Consider the following 22,967-nt stretch of genomic DNA (forward strand, 5'->3'; position numbering starts at 1 on the left):
TACTGATGGGCTAACATTTTAGTTTTATATATATATAATTTTGTGCAGTGTATATATATCATTAAACATAAATAAAAACCTAGAGGGTCAACATAAATAAAATAAAACTTTATTTTTTTTTTAATAAAATTATGTTTTGGTTAAAGAAAAGATAGCGTGTCATTTCTTTACTAGTACAGACAATTTTTTATCCAAAAGAATACATTGTGTTTTATTGTGTCATTTGTCTGAATACAGACTCAGTGGAATATCTAAATGATACCCTGCTCTGAACTCCAAGTTGAAAGTAAGTTTTTATTATACTTGAGGGAAACAATGGGTTCAGCTGCTTATTGCAAAGAGCAATTGTCAAGGGAGAGTTAAACTCAATTACTGTAACCATACTGAATAAAAAATACTGCCAAGAACAAAAATACGCCTGGGTAAAGACAGCCACTGAATAAAAAAATCGACATAAAGCGTATCAAATATTTATTTATCTGGGCAACAAAGGACTATGATACATTGACAGGCATGGAAACTACTGCCAGCACAACTCAATACAATACAACTATAACTGCTTCCAATATGGCCAGTGGAAATACAGGATACCAGGTGGTCCCAAATATTTGAAGTTCTTTTGGGGGGGGAGGGAAGGGCAAAGAAAAGAAAAAACTAAACCTTGATCTAAAAGACAATATTAATTTATTGCTCTGATGATACTTTCAGGAGGACAGTGGGTGAAAATGAACTTTTTTTTTCCACAACACGTAATAGTTGTAAAACCACTAACGTTTAAAAATCTTGCCTGGATCCAACATCACTTTATTTTTTTTCTTTTTCAATGAGAAACTAAATGTAATACTAATTATATATAAAAATTCTATTTTCTTTTGTTTGTTTAGCTGCTTCATTGTCGCCTTTAACATGCTACAACAGGGTTAAAAAATGATGAATCCCAGAGAAAAACAAAACAAAACAAAAAAACCTCTGATTTCTAAATAAGTACCATGAACCACATGATGAACTAAGAAGGGAAGATTTAAAACCCACTAAACAAGAGGTAAACAAGATCACCAGATAAATAAAAAAAGGCTTAAAACAGACTCACCATATTTACAGTTCCCATTAAATTACACATAAATAAATATATACATACATAAACACTGATTCCCTTATATAATAACTGTGAATCGTGTCGCAATAGAAAGTTCAAGTTGGTCGCTTTACCTTGGACAGGAAAAAGTTCTACAACTGAAGACATGACATGGAATTGCGTGTGTTTTGTGTTCAAGTTTATTCACAATACTGATAAAATGTCATCAATCCTTTTTGCCTTTTGTTTTTCTTTAGGTTTATTTTTGTTTTGTTTTTTTAATATGGCTACAATCTTAACTGAAGTTTATGCAAGGGGAGTTGGTGATTCAGTCCGATGAAGCTCATAGATTTATATTTTAGTATTATTTATTAATTTGTTTTTATTTCTTTTTATATATTTTTAGAAAAAAAAGTTCCTTTTCTTTTTGTTTGTTTTGGTTTTTTTATTTTTTTCCTCTTTTTGTTTTTGTTTTTTTAAAAAAAAGTTCACAAATTCAGACAGAACTTTTTTCTTTGCTGGCTCCATCGCCCATTTCTGTTCTCTCAGGCTCCAAATCGGGGTAAGGAGGTATAGGGAAGTAACTGTGAGCAAATGAAGTGCTGAAGGCTGGAAGGGAGGAAGGACAGCGTAGTCCTGAAGAGTTAGAGAACAGGATGGGCAGAAGGGCATTGATTTTGTTGCTGTAGCCTGGGGTGATTGGAGAGGGAGGGAAGGAGCTAGGAGGGGGATGAATGGATGGATGGATGGATGGATGCAGGAAGGGGGGAAATCCTCACTTTCGGTGCTTCTCCTCTTTGTCGCCGCTTTTGGTGCTGTTGTCTGTGTGGTTGTTGGGGTTGTTGCTGAGGTACATTTTGTCCATGGCCTTGAGCGCCTCGGTGAGATAGTTCTGCAGGGCGGTTACGGCGGCGCACACCGCAGGGCTGCCGAATCCATGAGAGATGAGGTTGAAGTGGGTTAGGCAGCTCTGGATGCCCGGCTCCAGGATAGGGTTGGGCCGAGAGTTCCCCAGGGGAGATCGGTCCTGAGCCAGCAGGTCGGTGAACTCTTTACAGATCTGTCTGCAGCACAAATGGAGCAGTGAGAGAGAGAGAGATGAACCATTGTTGTCAGGAGCGAAGCCAGCGCAGTCTTCCTGCTAGATTACACAAGCTTTCAGATCAAGGGGACTGCTCCCCCTGTACACACATAGCCTCTCTCTGAGTCACACACATAAACTCTGTCTCTCTCACACACACACATACATATACACACACATCTCTCACTCACGCTGGCACACAGACAAGCAGGTCTCTCTTTCATCCCCCCCGCCACTTCTCCCACTCACAGATGCACACAAACATTTCTTTCTTTCACACACATACACACACGCTTCCCTCTTTCACAACACACATATACTTTTTCACACACTGTTTCTTTCACACACACACACACAGAGAAATTTCTCTCTTTCACACTCATGCACACATTTCGCTCACACACACACACACACAAACATGCACATTTCTTTCACTCACTCACACTCTCTCATGTATCCTTACCCTCTCATATAAAAACTCTCTCACAAACACACCCAAAAGGCACCAAACATTTCAAATACACACATCACAAATCACTCTCCCACACACACATACACTAACACCACAGATATTTCAATCCTACACAGGTCATCACAATATTTCTATGTCCCTCCTCCAATGTTGTATTTTGGTACATTGTCGATATGCAGCTTAGAGTATTTCTGCAATACGGAACAGGATATATGGTGTGTAATATTGAGAGGGAGGCTCAGGTATTTATTTGCCTTGTGGATAGGGTGACCAGACAGGAAATGTGAAAAATCGGGACAGGGGGTGCGGGGTAATAGGAGCCTGTATAAGAAAATGACCCAAAAATCGGGACTGTCCCTATAAAATCGGGACATCTGGTCACCCTACTTGTGGATGATCCTGTTTTTGGAATAGGAGAGATTTATTCTCTTCTCCACAAAGCTAGACAATGGCTGTGGCAGGAGGAAAGCCAAGGTTTACTGGGTAGAGGCCAGAGAGGTGAAGTTAAGGATTTAAATTAGGCTCTTAAAAAAAATATTATTATATATAGTTTAAATGAGACTTTCTCCACAAAGGCCAAGGTGACACTGGCTGGGATCCAGAAACTTCCTTTCATGAGGTGGAAAGGAAGGATAGAGGGCTATATAGACCTTGTGCAGAAGTTATATTTTATATTTCAGTCACTGCACAAATTGTTGAGAAAAATAATACCTTATAGCAGATATGAGAGGCGTTTTGAAACAGTTTGTATTCTAAAACCTCTGTTAATGTCTTCCAGCCATAAACTGGCTCCCATCCTCTGCCTGTGCCCTCTGGCACTGTGCCCTTTAGTGACATCTCCATTGGTAATTAAGGGCTACTAAACAAGCCTTTTAATTTCCAGCAAACATATCAAAACAATCATTTTCTTTTCACACACCACCTGGAAGCCTAGTCAGCCCCACCAATGATAAACTCCACTTGCATTTTAACTGCACACAGATTGTCATTTAAAATATATTTGTAATATCCCTATATTCACTAAGTAACAGATCTGCTTAGGAAAAAAAAAAGAAGAACCATTGCAGATTTTAATGAATTGAAATCAGTTTAATGTGGCAGTTTTATTTTACTGTCAATAGGAAACCTTCCCCTAGTGCCTAAATTGATAAAGGCCCAGCAAATGTTTTCCTTAAAGGAATTATTGTTTTTTCTTTAAATAAACATCCATCCAAGATTTCACAACCTGCTTTCAAGAAAATCTGCATAAACTCACTTTAGAAAATAAAGTTGGTTGTATACTTTTTGCTATAATATATACTATGAATGCATATTCGCAGTCTTACAATCTGCAAAATCATTAGCCAATTACTGCATGGCAAAACCATACAAACAAAAATAAAAGCCCCCAAACCTGTGCTTTTCTTTACAACTCAGTAACACAACAGAAAGGTAAATGTCTTACTTTGTAGCTAGAAGCATGTTTTTTCTTGTGACTTGCTCGTTTGGATCGGAATGTTGTCGGTTGAGAAATTCAGCAACTGCTTTGGCAGGAAATTCTGTCTCACAGACGTACCCAAAATCTCTAGCTAGATGCACTGCTTCTCCTGAAAGGGGGGTGAGGAGAAACGCACATCGAATCAATATACACGCACAGCACATAGGGCAAAGTAGATTAGCAAAAGCTATGTAGTATTTCACTTAGACTGTCTCTTAAAATGTACTGCCTAGTGTGCAAATTACAGATATCCTCATTTTATGAATTTTCTTTGCTGTATTCTAGGTCAAAACAAATATATATGTCCAAGAAAAGAGTTAGAAATGAAATTGTGTGTATGTATTTGTACGTTTAAATCTCTCGCTAAGTAGATATAGATACACAGAGTATATATTTCATTTTTAACTATTTTCTTTGGAAATATATATTTGCCTTGACATTATATATATGTTCTTTTACAATATATAACTGATTAGTATTGATCATAATTACTCCTAGAGCTCTTCTAAATAGAATGCATTAAACAGCTAAGTGTTTAAAATTTAACTTGATCGCATATAATTATCTGTTCCCCCCAAACGATTAACCATGAGAATTTTAGGGTCATTCCACTGAGTCTGTCTGTTTTGTTGATTTTCAAATCTTTGGTTTTAATTTCCTGAACCAGTTGTTTTTTACTGCAGGGCTTCCTGCCATTAGCTCCAGCTCCGGAAGAACGCATGCGCCAATTAGAGCTTCAAAGCCTCAGTCCAGTGAGCTTGTTTCCATAAAATGGAGCGGATCATAAACAATAACAGTACTCTAGAAACTGTCTCATCGCCACGGGACTCAAAGCCCAAACAATTTTTATATTATCATCCAAAAAAATTATCCACCATTACCAGTTTATCTGAAAAATCAACCCATAGTTCTTATTTTTTTTAAATAATTTCTTAAAGCCCTTGTATGTGGAGACCACATAGAACAACAGATGACTGTAAAATACTCTCCATCTTCATTAACATCACAAATAATATTAGCATCCACCAAACCTAGACTTTTTGCAAGTTCTCCCATTGTTTATTTTTCTTACACTAGAGTGCTGGTGCAATTGTAAAGCCATTTTAGATCAGAAAGACTTACACAGCAATAAAAAATATAACGGATTTAATAACCAAAGTGATAATATTGTATTAAAAATCAAGTCTGGCAATTTTGTATGTTTTTACTTCATCTCTTATGATAAAAAGTAAAAAAAATAAAGCTATAAAATCCCTCCTACACAACCAAACTTAAGCTAATTTAAGCATCCTTAAAAGCACTTTACAGACTCAATCAAAATCAGCGTAAAGGGATGTCAAAAACAAAACTGGAGAGAAGGAAAGATATTTTAGACTGACCCAGATTTATTTTTTGTAAGCAGCTGTGACAGAGTAACCATTTTTAACCAAATGATTGCACCTCTTTCAGCTTTCTAGATTAGAAATATTAAAGCACATGTAGTCTGAAGGCTTAAAGAAGTTGCACCTTTTCATCTAAGAGTAAAACAGTGAAACATGGCATAATAAAACAAGCATATGTTCTGAAAATGAGAACCAAAAGAAAAAAAGAAATGTGGGTAGGGGAAGAGTTCAACTTTGAGGCTTTCAGGACACTGTTAAATCATAACTTAGGTCAAGGATTCCCAAATTAATTCAGGAAGCAATGGTCTCGCATTTCTCAAATGCAGATGTCAGAATAACTTAAATGATTTACTGTTATGTTGTTTATGTGGGGGGAGAGACTTAACTTTGAGTAGCTGCAGTTCTTGAAATTTAAAATTGCTTAGTCCTCAGTGGTAGACAGAGGACGGAATGAGGGGACTGAACCCCTTAGCTGAATCCTGTATCTTTCACTAACATAAGTAATACTTATGGGCCTGATGCTGCAGTCCTTATTCAGAGAGGAAATTCCTATAAGCCCATACTTGCTCCCACTGAAGTCAATTCACTACAGTGGGATAATTCACCTGAATAAGAATGCAAATAGCACCCTGTGTGTGTATATATATATATATGGCAATGCAAAGTATGCAAGAGATATTTAAGAACATTTCAGGTTAACATAAAAGACACAGTTACAGAATTAACATTTTCCTCAAGCATGAAGACTAGACAAAATAACTTTGTTCAAACAAGGAACACAGGCCTGAAAAAAATTGGGGATTTACCGTATTAGGCAAAAAATGAGCCCTTTGCAATCTTTGAATCACTTACCCTCCACTAGTGATGTGAGCAGGGTGACATTAGCAGCTTTACGTCTCCCGGCTGGCAGGTTTAATCCTATTTTGTCCAGTTTTTCTCTCAAAGATCTCCCTCCATTTTTAGACTTCGCCCTGTTTCACACATAAAAACCACTAAGAACATGACTAATCTGCACCAGGTCATATTTCAATTCCTTAAAAAACCTCCCAAAATGTATTAGAAAATAATTTTAATGAAGGGACATTTAGGAAAGTTTTATGTCGGGAAAAGCTAAGAAGGAAAAACAGGCAATTAAAGCAAAGCTGAATACAAAATTAACTAAAAAGGATATATTTTGTTTGTGATTATATTTGAATGTTGAGTGGTTTTAAAATGTTTTCTAACCTACCAAATCAATCCATATACTAACACAGGGGTACTACAAGATCTGTTTGGCCAAAGCCATAATCATTTTAGAGCTCTTGACACATTACTACCCCTAATGGGAACTTTGCTAAAGTAGATTTATTTGCAATATAAATCTTTTGCTTTGAGCAGGGAATTGGACTAGATGACCTCCTGAGGTCCCTTCCAACCCTGATATTCTATGATTCTATGAATATCTAATGCATTATTTAGCAGACTAATCTAAAAGGTCAAAAACTTGTTACCATTAGAGAACTTCACTGTATTCAGCAAACAGATTAAGTTCTAAATACCTAGCTACTATTTTCAACAGAGACAGGTTAAGATAAATTGTTTAAATGAAGCGTCCTATTAATTAATTCTGGATTTTATTCCCTACTCAAGTGATCTTTAATTGTATGGATTAGATTATAACCCCAAGGTAACTAAGAAAGAAATCACCAATGAATGGTTGTATCATTTGACTATAGAACCCAAACTTTTTAACAAAATTACTAGACCAAATTTCTCATGGGGGGGGAGGGAGAGGAAAGACTGGGGGAGATGAGGGTATCTCCTGCATCCTTTGTGTATTACAACACACAGACAAACGATTACCACTCGGGATCCAAGCATCACTTTAAAACAAAATATTCCCCTTTGCAGTATCCTACCATAGCAAGTAGCAGCCTTATATAGAAAGGGTTTGGTTGTGGTGACATCATTATGTGGTGTTGCATCTGTTTGCAAGAGGCCTTGCGTTTCATTAGTGCAGTTGTAGATTGGAGTGTGTTGCTATGGTTGCAGTGACCTCATGTGATGATGCTGATGAGCGGTGGCCTCTCCTGGTGGTGTTGCAGTTGTTGTCAGTGGCCTGGTGTGCGATGGGGGGCTGGCTTGGCTGCAGAGTGGCTGCAGGAATTGCAGTGGCGTGTAGTGGCATGCGGCACGGGACCGCCGGCAAGTGCTGGGGGTGGGGGAAACCTCGGCTGCAGCCAGGCTGGGATGTTGCAAGGGGCCTGGCGCTGTTGCACACGCGCTGTGCTGGGTCACCGGTTCGGAGCCGCCCAGCTCCGGGGGCTGAGCGCGGAGAGCGCGCGTTACAGCGAGCAGAGCCCCCCCAGGCCGTGCGGGGGGGGGTGTCTCCTCTCCCCCCTCCTCGCCCCGCCCCCTCGGCTCCCTCCTCCCCTCACCTCCGGAGCACCCCGCCCAGCAGGGACGCGTTGAGGCACTCGGGCGGGGAGAGGCGTCGCTGCACTTCCGCCACCGTGACCTTGTACTTGGAGGTGGAGCTGAGCAGCGAGAGGCGGCCCGGCACGGAGCAGAAGACCTCGTTGGGGTTCACCACCCCGCCGAAGAGCGCGTCCTTGTTGATGGGGATGGCGGAGACGGCGTTGCTGTTAGACTTGGAGAGGGACACGGGGCCTGCGGGGGGGAAGCGCGGCGTTAGGGCCCCGCAGCGCAGCGGCAGCGCCGAGCCACGTGCGAGCGGGGCGCGGGCCCGGGGAAGGGGAGCTCGGGAGGGGCCGCGCTAGGTCCTGTGGCAGAGCCCGAGGGGGGAGGGGCTGGCGCTGTTTCGGACTCAAGCGAGCCAGCGAGTAGCTGCTGTCAGTGCAGGCTCCGCGGGAAGAGCCAGGGCTCCGCTGCCGGGCTCTGGTTACGGAGAAGAGCCCAGGTCCAGGTTACTAAAGCAGCTGTGAAGCTGCCTCTCCCCCTCCGGGGGCTGGGCGGTGACCCACTGATCAGTGCCCAGGACCGGGGGAGGGGGAGATGCTTTAGCCAAACCCAAGGTTTCCCTTTGCCCTTAAATGCAAGTAATAAGGAATAAATGGACTCGCCCAAAGATTTCAAGACTAGTCAATTGTATGTTTGGTATGTGGAAACCCACGTGCCCACCACCCCCTTCGGTAAAAATACCATTTATAAAATCTAGAGCCAGTCTAAGAATCAAGGTGCACATGCGCTTTTTCCTGAAATAAACTGGGCCTTAGAAGCAAGTTGGTATGAGCCAGCCGCACAAGCAAGTATGTTTTTAATAGGAAGGCCCCTGTAAAAGTGGTGGGGCTATTTTAGAACTGGGGAGAGGGCAATTCACAGGAGGTTTCAAAAAGCAGCCAGCTGCATATTAATATAGTACAAAATACTAGGCCGATACATGTATTTCGGTACTCCTAACGGCAGAAGAGAGTGAGAACGTGTGCCTTAACTCGTGCTCCCCTGTTTTCAGTTTGTAACACAAAAAAATAATATTTTGGTGCACCTGTGCAGTGTTCACCAGTAAAAGAAACACTGAAGAGCAAATTACAGCACCTTCCATGTGACTGAATACATCTGCCCAGAAACCTTGGGTGTTTAACTACATATCTACTGAAAATAAAAATCATCCCATATTACTCCCCCCCACAACGCAGCCAGGTTCAGGCCATTGTTGGAATAAATTCAGAGCCACCAAAAAACGTACTGAGCCCTTACATTAGCCAGCATTAGTAAGCACAACTGAAACATGTCCAGATTATTTTGCATGGAATTTAGGTTGCATTCAAGTTCCACACGGGTACATTATAAACGTTTACTCTCTTTCTCTTTTGTCATGTGTGCTGCTTTCCTCCCTACATCTTTAGTGGGGATAGTCCAAACCTATGGGGGGGCTCTAGGTTTTGGATAGATCACTTGTGACATTAATAGCTCTGGGGAGGCTAATAGAGACAATAGGAGTTAAACGAACTCTTGAGATTACTAATAAAAGAGCCAATTATCATGTCGACTTGGAAAGAGCATCTCTTAAGATTTATCCCTTGCACATCTAATTTGACATGACAAAGGCTTCACAGAAAAATGAAACTTTAAACTAGCTTACTGTATACTGATTAGAATAAGAAAGGAGAACTGCTTTATATAGCATCATCCTCTGGTGGTGCATAGAATACCCAAATATTACCTTGCCAACAAAATACCAGCATGCTATTGCTCAGAGCGAATAATAGCTAAGCATTCAACCCAATAAGTTTTACTCTAACAACAGCTCACTAAACAGAATCCAAATGCAAACCAATCACTTTCCACCTTTTCATCAAGAACCAAAAACTACCTGGAACAATATTTTCATAATCCTTGGGGTCATTTGAAGGAAGATGGGAAACCAGATTTTAATGAAAGCACGAAATATCTTTTACACAATTAGGAACCATTTTCACAACCACTCCTAAAGAACCACGTCTAAACAATCTTCAAGTGATCAGGCTAAAGAACCTAACACCTTTCCTACAAAGCCATCTACCATTTTTACTCATCATCCTCATTTAAAAAAAAAAGAAAACATTTATTACCATTTCAGAACCCCCAAATTCTCAACATCGATAAATAATGCCACTCAGTTGGATTGATTGGGCTCATTATAAAAGTGAAATGCATTATAATGAACTAAAACACTGGATCTGAGGTAATATTGCAACATTTTCTTGGAAACTGCACACGCTACTACTAAATGAAGGCTGCTTTCAACACTGATGATCTATTTTATTTTCCATTCACAACCCTTTAGTAAATTATATTTATAAGAGAGAGAAAAAGAGGGGCGGGGGGGAGCTTAGCAAGTTCTCTCTTCAGTAGTACCCAGCTTGTGAGGACATGCTTGGAATGCTAAAGGAAGTGGCTTACCTTTCTTAATTACAGTTTGATCTGGGATGTTAATACCCGGGTCTTCTACATGCTGCAACAAAAGAAATACATAGGGATGTAAATGTATAATCATAACAAAGGGAAACGAATGTCAGGAAGGTTGTGTGTGTGTGATCAATTATTTTTTCTCTTCCCTACAATTTATATGTAAACATCTGATCTCTGTTTATTGGGATTTGGACATTTCTAAATTAAAGAAACCTTAGATTCCTCCCCCTCTTTTCTCTCCTTCGAAATAAAAACACCGGGAGTTGCCACAAAGTGCAGTTGTGACCCTGAAATCCAAGTCACCGTTTAGTTTTGTACCTCAACTCTTTTTTAAAAAATCCCTATTATAACAGCAATCAAGTACGTGAAGTCTTGCTCCTGTGCCTACTGCAGCGAGGGCAGAGGAAAACACAATGGAAGCTAGCGGGAGAAATACGCGGGGGAGCTCTGGAAATCATTTGGAAACATTTTAAGGGAGGGGTTGCGAGAAAGAGGCAAAGCATTTGCACACGTTCGCTGTGGAAAACAGGCGACGGAGGGGGGGGGGGAATCATTGCTTGAAACGAAGATCAGAAAAGTACTATGAAAACAGAATAAAGAGCCGATTGCTTTACTATTGTCCACTAGCAGGTTTTGTTGTTTCTTTTACAGATGGATTTTATGTGCCGGAGTCAAAACGTGATTAGAAAGTAAAATGAAATCATGTTTTCTAATTCAAAAACTGACAGGCAATATAATGTCTGGCTGTGTTTACAAATTAACACCAGTGCTGCTGAGATAGAAGATTTCGCAATCGTTACAAAACACAGGCATTACCATTTAAAAAACTATTACTTCCTTCTCTAGTCTTTGTCCAACAATAATACTGATTCTAACATTTTCCATTCTGTCTTGGATTTATGCTCCTGTTAATTGTGCCTGATCTCAATGATTCCGGGTGGATGGTACTAAGTTGCTTTATTACAGGTTTTATTATACTCAATGCTCTCATTTGTAACTTGCCTAAAGTGCTTCTGGATTTAAGTATAATTAAATTGAGAAATGTTCAGAAATGACTACTGCTGCAGTTCTTGTGTTTTAACTATATGGGGAAATATGATCCCTTTATGCATGCACCCTAAACCCATAAAGTAAATGTAGTGTGGCATAATACTTTTATTTGTGTTATTTCTACACATATTCCATACAGCGAGGACTATTAAATTTAAAATCCCACAGAGATATTTATGATTAAATAATTTGCACCATCTACTGGATTTTCTTAAATATTTAGCAGTGATTTTTTATTAAAGGTTAACTGTTGCAGCAACGGGAAAATTCAGAATGACCTTTTTCCTGACCCAAATTCCTTTAAAAGAACGTTTGGTTTTGCCTAACTAAATAATACTCTCAGAAGATACAGTCTTTTATTTATTTTATTTGGTTTTATTTGCTCATGCATCCTGCTGTTTCAGTTTTACAGAAAAAAAATGACTGGACTAGTTTAAGGTTTTACACCAGATGGCATTTGGCTTTCACGAAGTATAGCAGTGATAAGAATTCATAGGTGCTTGAAAGATTCATAAAATGATATGCACTTAAAATATCTGTAAAAAGGGGTCTCCAAGACAGTCCACTTTAACAAAGTACAATTGCAGGAAGGGAGGATTCAGAGAAATATTTTATGTCATGCTTCTACAGTAACTATGACCCGGCAGTCAACAAATTAGTTTCTTCTAAATATTGCCTTCATGACGTTTTATTTCAAGTTAAAAGAATCGATCTGTTTTCAACGGATCCAAATTGCTTACTAAATCCTCCACTTTGGGAAATGTATGCGTTTATTGCAAAACTGCTAAACATAAGCAGCAATTTTCTGTGGTTAATTTAGCCAGAAGAGAGCTGTAATAAATTCACTATTTCCCCAAGTATAATTTACAAAAGGTTTCAAAATGACCAAAAAATAGGTAAGTCCATCTGAACATTATCCTTGCAACATGAAACTGTACTCATTAAACTGTCAACGGATATATTGTTGTAATATTTGATCCTGTAATTTGGGATGGCATTTTAGCAAAAATCACATCCAGATACCACAATCCCCCTCCTCCTTCCACTATAACTGAAGCGGCTTTAGCCTCTTAGCGGGAACTCCATGAACTTTAATAAATTTATTGGCAAGTTCTGTCTTTTTTTTCAGGGAGAAAACCAGAAATATGAACTTTGATCACAAACAAATTCTTTAAATCACATTGTACTAGAGTGAACGATAGCCATCTTGCACTGGAAATAGCCAATGTGCTAATGTCATGCTTACTTAGAAATCATTTTAAACTGTATTTATTGATAACAGAATTAGACCAAAAATAATGTATTATCCAATAGTCTCTAAACATTTAATTTAATATAGGGTGTAAGAGGTCTGGATAGAATTTGATAACCTATTGCTAATGATTTATGAGGTCATCCCTTAGCACTCCAGCTAAAAGAAGAAGGCAGCATTTTAATATACCTCCTTTCTGATTTGTCACATAATTCCTTTAGAGTAGAGAATCTGGGTGTATCCTCTTACAACTTTAGACGTCATTGTGCCATATGCCAACTCCGTAATCACTAAGAACTGATTTTTCTTCTTAGGCCACTTTCTTCCACTTTATTTTTTTATCTTTGGCTGGGAGGGCATTTAATGAGCTCTTGCATTTCAGGCTAATGTTTTTTCCCCCAAGGCACCGAGCAATCCCAAATGCAAGGCCCAATGGCGGGATTAAATATTCCTCCTATGGTAACAGCTTATTGTCTTTGAAAATGAAAGATATTGCTAATGATGACAGTAATTTGATTTATTTATATTTTAGTGGACACTGTTAAGGCAGAGGAGGTGTGGGTATAGCTGCAGGAGCCTATTGTTCTGGGGGGAGGGGTTGGCATTTTTGGTTTTGCTGTTGTTTAGGCTGAATTCTTTCCGTGTGACAAAAGCCTTTCCACTCTTTACACACTGCCTTGGATAGGCAACTATAATTTCTGCTGAGAAAAGGCACACACTCTGTCCTGCACTTGTATTTGTGGGTGAATAACATAGACCGTATGCATCCTCCTTACCGGTACATCTTCTATAGCATGAGGTATCGAATGGATAGGAATGTCTCCTAGTCCTGAGCTGAGCCCATGGGGTCCATGCAGTAGATCCTCATGCCGCCGGTAATCCCTACGAGGGTCCAGGCCGGATAGCTGGTGGGGTAACCCCCGGTGTGTGTGTAAGAGCCCGGCCTCCTGGCTTTGTCTCTGTCCTGGCCATCCTGGATGCTGGGGTTGAGGCTGGGCATGGAGGGGATTCAGGCTATAGGGGTCATTAACGTGGGAATAAGGGTCTTGAGACTGGGGGTAAATGGGCTGATAAGGAGGAGGGAAATATGGGGGCTGAAAGTCAGCGTTGGGGGTGTGGGAGAGTGGAGGGGCGCTGGTGTAGGGAGATTGACCTACAGACCCCAACTGGGGTAACCGGGCTGTCCCATTGCTGGTGCCATCGTGACGATCCTGAGGGGGAATAAGAGAAGAGAAGAAAAGAAAAGATAAAATCAAACTGTTTACAGTAAAATTGGCTTGTAAATTTCACCCATCCAACGATCAGGCAAGATTTGCAATTCATTTGCTGCCCAGCGGAGAAAAGCAGACCTGGAGATTTTCCTGTCTGTGACTTTTCTCTTTACATTGTGGCAACAAAACTAGAAAGAAATCTTTAAAAAAGCAATCCATCCCAGTGGAAATGCAGTATGTATTTACAATAAATACTGCCCAGAATTCGTATTCCTACATTGGAACATGAAACTTATATTTTAAAAGATTTTTTTTTAAATGGGCATTGTTCTTAAAAAAAAAAAAATCAACCTCACCACTACCAAAATGTATTTTGCTGGCTTTAAACAGAACTAAAACAACATTATTGTTTAGATTATCTTTAATGTATCTAAGAAAAACACAGAAAATCAAAGAGCACTGCCATTTTATTACGATTAAACATAGAAGTGTGTCTAAAATGCTTGAAATAAAGCAATCATTTAAATTACAAGTTTCACAAATGTTTAAACACGATATTACGATATGCCTTTTCACCCCCATTCAATATATATGCGCTGCTTTCTAGAGATTTATGCTACAGGATACAAATTAAATGAAAAATATTTAATTGAGGTGGAAAGCAAATCGAAGGAGATAAAATACTGCATAAATAATAAAAACGCAGGACATCTTAAGACACACAGCTGGGTAAAAATAAACAAAAATAAAATGAATGAGCATTATTGTGTCCGTTTCTAATTGGAAGGGGGGAGGGTTACTAAATAAAAGCCCATAGGTATGTCTAAGATAAATTAGTAGCCCCCAAAGAGGGGAGGAGAGATAAGAGAGCTATCATTACATGATATAGATTGTATAGCACATGAGGTTATTATCTCGAAAAAGGAGAACAGAAGAAATACTGAATATAGCCCAATTACAAGTGGGAAAGTGAAGAAATAAAGGCGGATATGGTATAAACAAGCCTTTTGCAGTTCATTTGAGGCAGCCAGGGGAAAAAAATCTAAAAGATTGACTTGGAGGGGGGTGGGGGCAGAAATGTCCTCGTAGGAAACCTGGGTGTAAAATCCAAAGTACCAACATCATAATCGACAAACAACAAGGCAAAAACCAAACAAACCCAGAACAAAACAAAAACCCCTAAGATAATAATGCTGAATCAACTCACCATAGCTGAAAAACTGTGTACTAACATCTGCGAAGAGTCTGGGATAACAAGTCAGGGTAGAAAAATCAGAGAAAAGTGCCCCAATGTGCACCCACACACACAATCGCACACACACAAAAAAAGAGAAGTGGTAGAAGCCCAGCTCTACACTATGACTACAAGACCACAACGCCAAGGCTTCTCATGCATCGAGGAAGCTCTACTATAATCCATCAGAACTTGAACAAATTCCTGATGCCCTTCATTTGATGTTGAACAGGCGATCTCTATCCTGTCGTGATATTAGAATTCAAAGTTTTTTGTGTGTGTTTGTTTCTTAATCCTTTTTTTCCTCCTCCCTCTCTCTCTTTTCTCCTTCTTTGACTTAGCTGCTGCTCCACTTGAGCTCCTAATAACAGAGCTCTGCTGCCTTCCTTGAGACTCCTAATAGCAGATATTCATGACTATTAATATTACACGAATACTTAATAAGAGAAGAATGGCTGGAAATCGAGCGTGAAGCGAGGAAGCAACTCAAGGCAGAGTCTGTTCTAAATGACGTCCATTGAATGAAGAATCAGTGTATCTAATCAGGGATGGGGGAGAGAGTGAGAGAGAGAGAGACAAAAAGGGAGAGAGAGAGGGAGAGAGAGAGAGAGGGGACATGCTGCTGCGTCTGACGAATCACAGGAAAGGGGCAACATTTTAAAAGGTTGCAGGGCATGCAAAAGTGAAAGAGAAAGAGATGCAGGGAGAGGGAGAGGGTGGGAAACGGAGTGAGACGGGGGGAGGAAAGAGGATAGTGGGGAAGGGAGGAGAGAAAGCGAGTGGGGGAATGGGAAAGAGAGGGAGGTAGAGGCAGGGGTTGGGAGAGGGAACCCCCAAGTCGGCCTTAAAGAGCGGGGCACACCTCGGGCTGCTGCTGCGAGTATCCTGCTGCCTCAAATGCCAGGGACAGCAGCTGCTGGGCTCCTGCTTCTCTCTTGGTGCCCGAGCCGCTCTCGGGCCCTTTGCTGCAGCCTCCGCCGCCACCGCCTTTCAGCTGGGGCTGATCCGCGGGGCCGAGCTGCTCTCCCGCCGCCGCCGCCTGCTGCGCCTCGCCGAGCCGCACCTCCATGGTTCGACGGCTCCGACTCAGCCCGCCCCAGCCAGCCGCCAGAGCCCGAGCGAGAGCCGCGGAGACGCCAGGACCGGGGCCCCGGGCTGCAGCGCCGCCTCCTCCGCCTACCCCTCTACCTTCGATCCCCTCTTTGCCGTTCAGTCCCCGCTTGATCCCAGCGAGGAATCAGGCAGGAGAGAGGCGCCGGGGCTCGGCCCCAGCCGCGTCCTTCCAAGGAGTCCCGGAAGCGAGCTGGGAAACTTTGTCTCTCCCCCTTCTCCTCCTAGCCCCGCTCTGGTGCCGGCTGGAGCCGGGCGAGGGGAGCCGGGGAGCCCCAAAGTGCATCCGATGAGCTTCCCCTCCCGCTGGGAGGATCGGGGGCAGGGGGTGTTGCAGTCGGGGGGAAAGGGGACGGAAAGGGAGGCGACTCCCGGCCCTGGCAAGCTGGGGCTCCCAGCCCCGGCACAACCCGTCGGACTGGCTGTGCAACTCCCAAACAACAACTCCCTAAAAGATGACATGCCTGCTCCACTTTCCCGGCTGGCTGCCGCTGCTGCTGGCGGACTGCGGGGTTATCATAACAACAGGCACTTTGCCTCTTTGCATGTTCCTACAAAACTGTGCACACACCTAACCAAATAAAGCTTTAATCCCGCGCTGAAACGTACATCGCCAGGTCTCCGCCGCGGCACGCTGCCATAGAAAAAGTTGCTGCCTGTTTCTCTGTCACCTGGTGAGCTGATGCTATCGCCTCTTGTCACACACAATGCGGCTGTGACATCTCAGGAGAACGTGTGTCACACATGTATTGTTATGATTATTGTTGGTGGTGTTATTTTGAAAAGATCCTATTCACTATCCCACGGTCGAATACCAGTCTGTTCAGAGCGAGTACGAAAATCTTAATTACTGCCCTGCAAGAACATCTAAAATTCCTGTTTCCAAGCCAGAAAAAGACACCAGACTGAACTGCTTTTTCCTCTCGAAGAAAACACCGAAACTAATACACCAGGGCTTGTAGATCCGCACCTGGATTTAGCACCTCCGTGCAAAGTCACAATAGCACAAGACAACAAAAGATACTTACAAATAAATCCACACCCACACGCGCACAGTTACACACCGATCCAGGGTGAAGAGGAATTGCTTTTCTCCTAAACCAGTCGAGAAATATTTTTGGGGGGACGGGAAATCCTGATGCATCATTCATATAAAGCTAGCTTCTGACTCCCAGTGAAGACAAGCTAGGACTGCACCCAATCTATTCAATTTGTCATTTGTAGACAGAATCACCCCCCAAATATCAGCCCCCCACTAAAACATATTTATTTTAGTAATCATCGGGTCTAGTGATTCGCCGGTTCCTTTCTATTTATATCATTACAAAAAGAAGTCAGCGGATTCCGAGGGAAATGAAAGACCAGATTAGGGTTTCGATGTGTATATTCTTACAGAGGGTACAACAAAAATATTTTTTTAAAAAGCAGCAGCACCCTTTATTACTCTGTTTAGATGCACTGCATACAGCAACGTTTGCGAAACGTTTAAAAATTTGTCGGTTTCATTCTGTCGATTTGAGTCGCTCAAAGTAAAAAAAAAATCAGGCGGATTTTATTTTAAAAAGTTGTTAAAATAATAGACTCAAAAGCTAGACAATTAATTAGGAGGCTGGGTGTACGTTCAAAAAGGTTTGATTTTAATTCATCCACTGACTCTTGATCATTGTACAACTCAGTTTTACTAACTAGCCCTTACACCCAAAATATCATTTTAAGCATCAGTCTTTGGCAAATATGGGGATCCCTCTGGCATCTCTCGTGTAAAAATAATTATTTCCTCTTTTTCTCTTTTCATTCATCCATTCATCCCTCCATACTGATGGATGGAATTATTACATACATGATCTAGCTACAGATGCTATTATATTCTCCGGTCTGCTTTTTTCTCATATACTTCTGACAAAAGCGATTTTCCAACAGCCCCAAAGTTCCTGGTTAAAGGCTCCCTAGCCCAATGCCATTGTTTCCAACTGTAAGGCTGCAAAGAAGACTGGCGAAGAAGCAGAAGTTTCCTAAACGAAATTCACGGATCGATGGATGCTGCACGGTCCCTTTCACAGCTGCTGGGCCAGTTGATTGCCCCCAGCCCAGGGAAGCGCTTACCTCACATTCCTCATATTTGATATTATCCGTCAGTTTCCAAAGCATTTTCATGGATTGGCGCGAGAGCGGATTTGTTTCTCCCTGTCTTTCACTAAAGTGGAGCCTCTCTGGTATGCAGAGTGCGGCTGGTGGAGTGTTTGGAGAGCTCCTGTGAGCGCTCTGAGATCTCCCTCTAATGGTAGAAACTTTTCCCTTTTCCAGCTCTTTACCAACAGCCTAATCGCCTCATTAGCATAGCAACAATAGTCCAATTGCTCTCCAGCACAACAACCTGCAACAATGGACACAGGTATAAAGGACCCACAAGCAAAAGGCTTTATCCAAACAACCGAGCTCTTTTGGAGGGGGAGAAAAGCCGAACCTAGATTTGGGCACGTGTATATTGCACTCTCTCTCCCCCCGCCCCTCCCTCGCCCCAGTTGTTGCTGCTGCTTTTGCATGTTGGCTTCCGGCGTGGAGAAAAGTACAGAGCGAAATCAAAGAAGCAACCACAACTCGATTTTCATACTGGGGCGGGAGGGGGGGGGGGTTATTGATTAGCCTGAGCAACCCCCTTCCGCCCCCCTCACATATAGACTTTACTGTTTTAAATAAACCAAAGTCAAAGCTCGGAGAAAATAAATCAGCATCTTTGTCTAATGAGGTTATTCCACTAACATGGTGGCGTTCGTTTTCCTCCGTCTCTCTCTCTCTCTCTCTCTCTCTCTCTCTCTCTCTCTTTGGTCTTTTTAAGGCTTTTTCTTTTGTAAACTGTTTTGTTCTGCTCGGGCGATGTTTTCTATTGCATAACTACAGTTCTTTTAAAAAATAAATAAATAAAACCGAAGATCTTATTATACAAAGTATGATGCAAACACATTTGCAGCCAGAAACTCTTTTGCAAGCTATTTGGCATAAGGAGGAATCAAACTTTGCTGTTTCTTAGGTGCGGAGTTTATTAGCTTAACAGTATCCAGCACAATGACCAGAGAGAACTAACTCTGCTCAATCCTCCCCCCCCCACACCCAGTGATGGGGACAAGATTTCCATCATTAATGAAACCACTGACGAGTTCTTTATTATTCTGTAATGTTACGAATGCTGAGTCACTCTCTGGTGCTCACTGGTGTGGCTCACCGGGCTGCCCATGCCTCTCCAGGTTCAGACAGGCACCTTCCACCCATGTGTTTCTTTGATCTGTTCGGCAAATGCGGAACGCCACGACCTTACTTACCCACAGCGTTAATTCCAGTCGGGTTCTTGGGCAGTGCCTTGCATTGCCTTTTAAAACTCCGAAATCGACTTCTAAACGTCCCCGTGACACTTTCAACCCGACCATTGACTGTATCTGGACATCTAGTGGGACGGTATCAGGGTCTCGGCCCCTCCGCCAGGCACACTGGTATGCGCTTTTTAAGAGGTTCAGGGTTGGGAGCCATTTCCCACATTTCGCTAGAGAATTATGGCAGCCTTGTGTTTTTGAACCAGTTGGGGATTATTTGAGGCTGGTGAAGGGCACGGGATTTTTTTGTTTTGTGGGTGAAGGCAGGGCAATTTAAGGCCGGATTTCTAAAAATACACGCTCGTTTCTTTTGTTGCACTCCAGCTGGCTGGCTCTGCAGGTCTGTGCAACGTTCCACACGTCAAGTTCTCACCTTCAAGGAGGGATTTACCCAGCTGGAGGATAAACATGCTTCCCTGAATCTCCAGGCGAAACCCCGGGCCACGGATGTCTCTGGGAGATGAAGCGCCCGCTGCACGGCCAACCCAGAGCAATGTCATACCTACATACCTACACCTTTTCCGTGAGCAATGAAGGCTCCAGACATTTGGGGTTGTTTGTTTCTGCCCCACCCCCCGCCCAATTTCGTGGGCGTATCTCGTCTCTCTCCAATTCTTTCCCCCCTCGATGTTCTTTTGAACTCCCCTTTTGTCTTCAAGTGCCATGAGAGTAAACTGTTGGTTTACTCCTATTAAGGTTCACATGGAGCTGGCAGATGAGTCTCTATTGTTCATGCAAAGCGAGGGGACTCCTGAAAGGACCCATCTTGTGCCAGAGCCATGCTCTGGAGTCAGTCGGGCCGGGTTTGTAAAAACGTCATTACCATGACAGCTCCGTTAATTGAATGTGAATGTGTACGCTGAGGAGCCAACCCTCAGAGCACAGCTTCGCTCCCAGATGATAACGGGCGTGGAAGATCACTCTAAAGGCAGATCAATAGGCGAGCTTCATTACCATTTTTGGTGGGGTTGCAACATTCGAGGCCTGTTGTGCTTCATTAGGTGATCTGGAGAAACCGGACAATGCAGGCTGCCTGATATATTCACCGACCGATGGGCAGAGCACTTCCCAACCTGCAAGGCCACATTTACAGCTACAACTTTTCAAAGTTCGGTATCAGATGAAACAGGGCCGAGGTTTCTTATTGCCTCTGGATTTGCTTTCAAGGGCAGGTTTCGAAATCATAATGTCAGGTGTGCTAGAACCCGGAGCATTTCAAGAGACTCCAGCCCACTGTAATGACAGTAGATCTACCAGCTCTACCTTTATGTAAGCACGTGAGTGGGTCTCTTAAAACGCTGTTTGCAATATTCCATTACATTAATTTCTGACCACTGATCTGAATTTAAGTGTATAGTTACAAAAATGATCACCACTACATTGCTCGAATAACAGTGGGGTATTTCCCCCTTCCCCCCAGGCTGTCTCTGTAGCTTAAGAGCTAATTGCTTTCCCTTACTTGCTAATTCCTTTATATATTTTGCTGAATGAAGGACGTGGATTTATGCACAGTAACACATTGCTTATGCAAATCTTAAATTATGTGCATTTAGGTGGCCAAAAAGTTAGGTCTGAATGTAAGGAAAAAACAGTAAGAGATTTAAAGCAAGATAAACCAAAAATGCTCTTGTATTAGAGTTCACTTCATTAAAAAAATCTTCTCTTTTGATCACATGTACCAGACCCGGAAGGTAAAAATGCAATAACCTACCTTGTACAAAGTAAACTCTATTTCTTTCAAAACAACCTGCTACTGCTATAATAAATAAATAAATAAAGCAGTGAGTGCGATTTAAATATCTTGTTTTAAAAAAAAGTTAAGAAAAGGAAACAATCATATTGTCTCCTATATCATAATTCGGTTATCCAAAAAAGAGCTGTTTTCTGTAATATAAGAGCGCCATGTTTTAATATTATATTTCATTTGATTAAAGAACTCTAAGCCGGACAGTGGCTATGATATTAGAAGGCAATATTGATTTGCAAGAGGCTGTGGAAGTCTGCTGTGATGCCACCTGTGTGAGTTTCCCTCTGTCTTACCCATTTTTTTCAAAATCATCTAATTGAACTATTTCATCTAGTCATCCAAGGGCCCTGACTAAAAGAGAAGAGTCGTTTGATGAAGACATATAGTTTGAAAAGAAATTAAACTCGTTATCCAAATAATATTGTCTGCATCCTAGTGACACGCTGCTGCCCGTCCTATCAGACTGTAGCGACCGCACATACCCTGTGATTTAAAAAAACTGTTACAAGTGATCATTCCCACGTCCCCCAAACCTGTTTCATAAAGTCTGCAGAGCAACCACACGCTTTGGCTAAGTTATATATAGAGATCCCACAAATGAAACGCTCTAAGAGCTAAGTATGATCCTTAATTATCCTTTAAGTATGCCTGGAAACATCAAGGTCTGCCGAAAGAGTTACTTGCAGAAAGTAGATAACTTACAGGTACACATGTCCATTCGACAAACCTGGGGGCAAATTCAGTCACCTTAGGGAGCTGAGATCATGAAATCACTAGAGCCAAGGGCTTTTAAACGCCAATTACTTCCCTTGCATCATTCCCATGTACCTGGGAATTTCCTTGGAAAAGTCAGTGGCTCGCGGAGATTTCCCACCTGTTGAATTGGCACCCAGGGCCTCCCGGTGAAAGAACGCATTCATCACCGATCAACAAATAACTAGACCTGGGGTGTTTTTCTCCTCCGTGGCAGGGCTCCTAAGCTCCCCCAAGGGCTGATAGTCTCACCTTTCCGGGCTAGATCTCTATTTCAATAACCATCCCCACCCCGGCACACAAGAAAAGGGAGATTGCATTACCTGCCAGTCTCCCATTTTTGCAAGAATTGACATTCTGGCCGCGGGCTCCTTAACACAAAGTCCCTGCTGGTCATGGACTGAGTGATCCGTCCGCTGCTTCCCCGTGATCTCTTTAGGCAAATCCTCCTTTTACCTGCAACAGGACTCTCTCACCTGGTCATAAAGAGCTGGGTGCTACCTGCCCGCGCCTGCGCACTGGCCTAGGAATTCACTCTGCCAGCTCATTTCAAAAGCTCCCAACCTGTCCGGGTAAATGATGGATTTACAGCAGCCAGGGCAATCTTATCATCCGCTCCCCGCTTCTTCTTCTTCTTTTTTTTTTTTTTTTTGTCGCAAGCGCCTTCCCGATCCCCCAGGGAGCAGGGACTTTGGTGGAGCTCCTTCCGCTGTTCGCTGGCGGAGCGTCGGGGTTGCATTTGATGGAAGGGGGGATGCACCGGATTCCCTCGGGACTGATCTGAAGCCAAAGACTGAGAGGTGGAGACGGTAACGGGACCCCTAGAGAGAAATGTTTGCTCGTCTTACCGTGTGCCCGTCTACTTGAT

General features: G+C 42.2%; 1 protein-coding gene across 4 annotated transcripts; it reads right to left on the bottom strand.

The window, feature by feature from the left end:
• Positions 1–454: 454 nt before the first annotated feature.
• TFAP2A (transcription factor AP-2 alpha) lies at positions 455–22,543 on the bottom strand. 4 transcript variants are annotated; one of them, XM_039521212.1, is made up of 7 exons: positions 22,423–22,543; positions 13,456–13,890; positions 10,369–10,420; positions 7,905–8,136; positions 6,340–6,458; positions 4,073–4,214; positions 455–2,139 (listed from the first exon to the last, which is right to left on the bottom strand). In XM_039521212.1, the coding sequence occupies exons 1-7, from the start codon at positions 22,453–22,455 to the stop codon at positions 1,851–1,853; spliced, it is 1,302 nt and encodes a 433-aa protein (XP_039377146.1). In that variant the 5' UTR covers positions 22,456–22,543; the 3' UTR covers positions 455–1,850. The 4 variants fall into 4 exon arrangements, with proteins under 4 accessions (XP_039377146.1, XP_039377145.1, XP_039377143.1 ...); XM_039521211.1 differs by lacking the exon at positions 22,423–22,543 and adding an exon at positions 18,338–18,497; XM_039521209.1 differs by lacking the exon at positions 22,423–22,543 and adding an exon at positions 15,987–16,193.
• Between the last annotated feature and the right edge of the window lie 424 nt (positions 22,544–22,967).

The sequence above is a fragment of the Mauremys reevesii genome, linkage group 2 (genome assembly GCF_016161935.1).
Source record: "Mauremys reevesii isolate NIE-2019 linkage group 2, ASM1616193v1, whole genome shotgun sequence".
NCBI classification, from domain to species: Eukaryota; Metazoa; Chordata; order Testudines; family Geoemydidae; genus Mauremys; species Mauremys reevesii.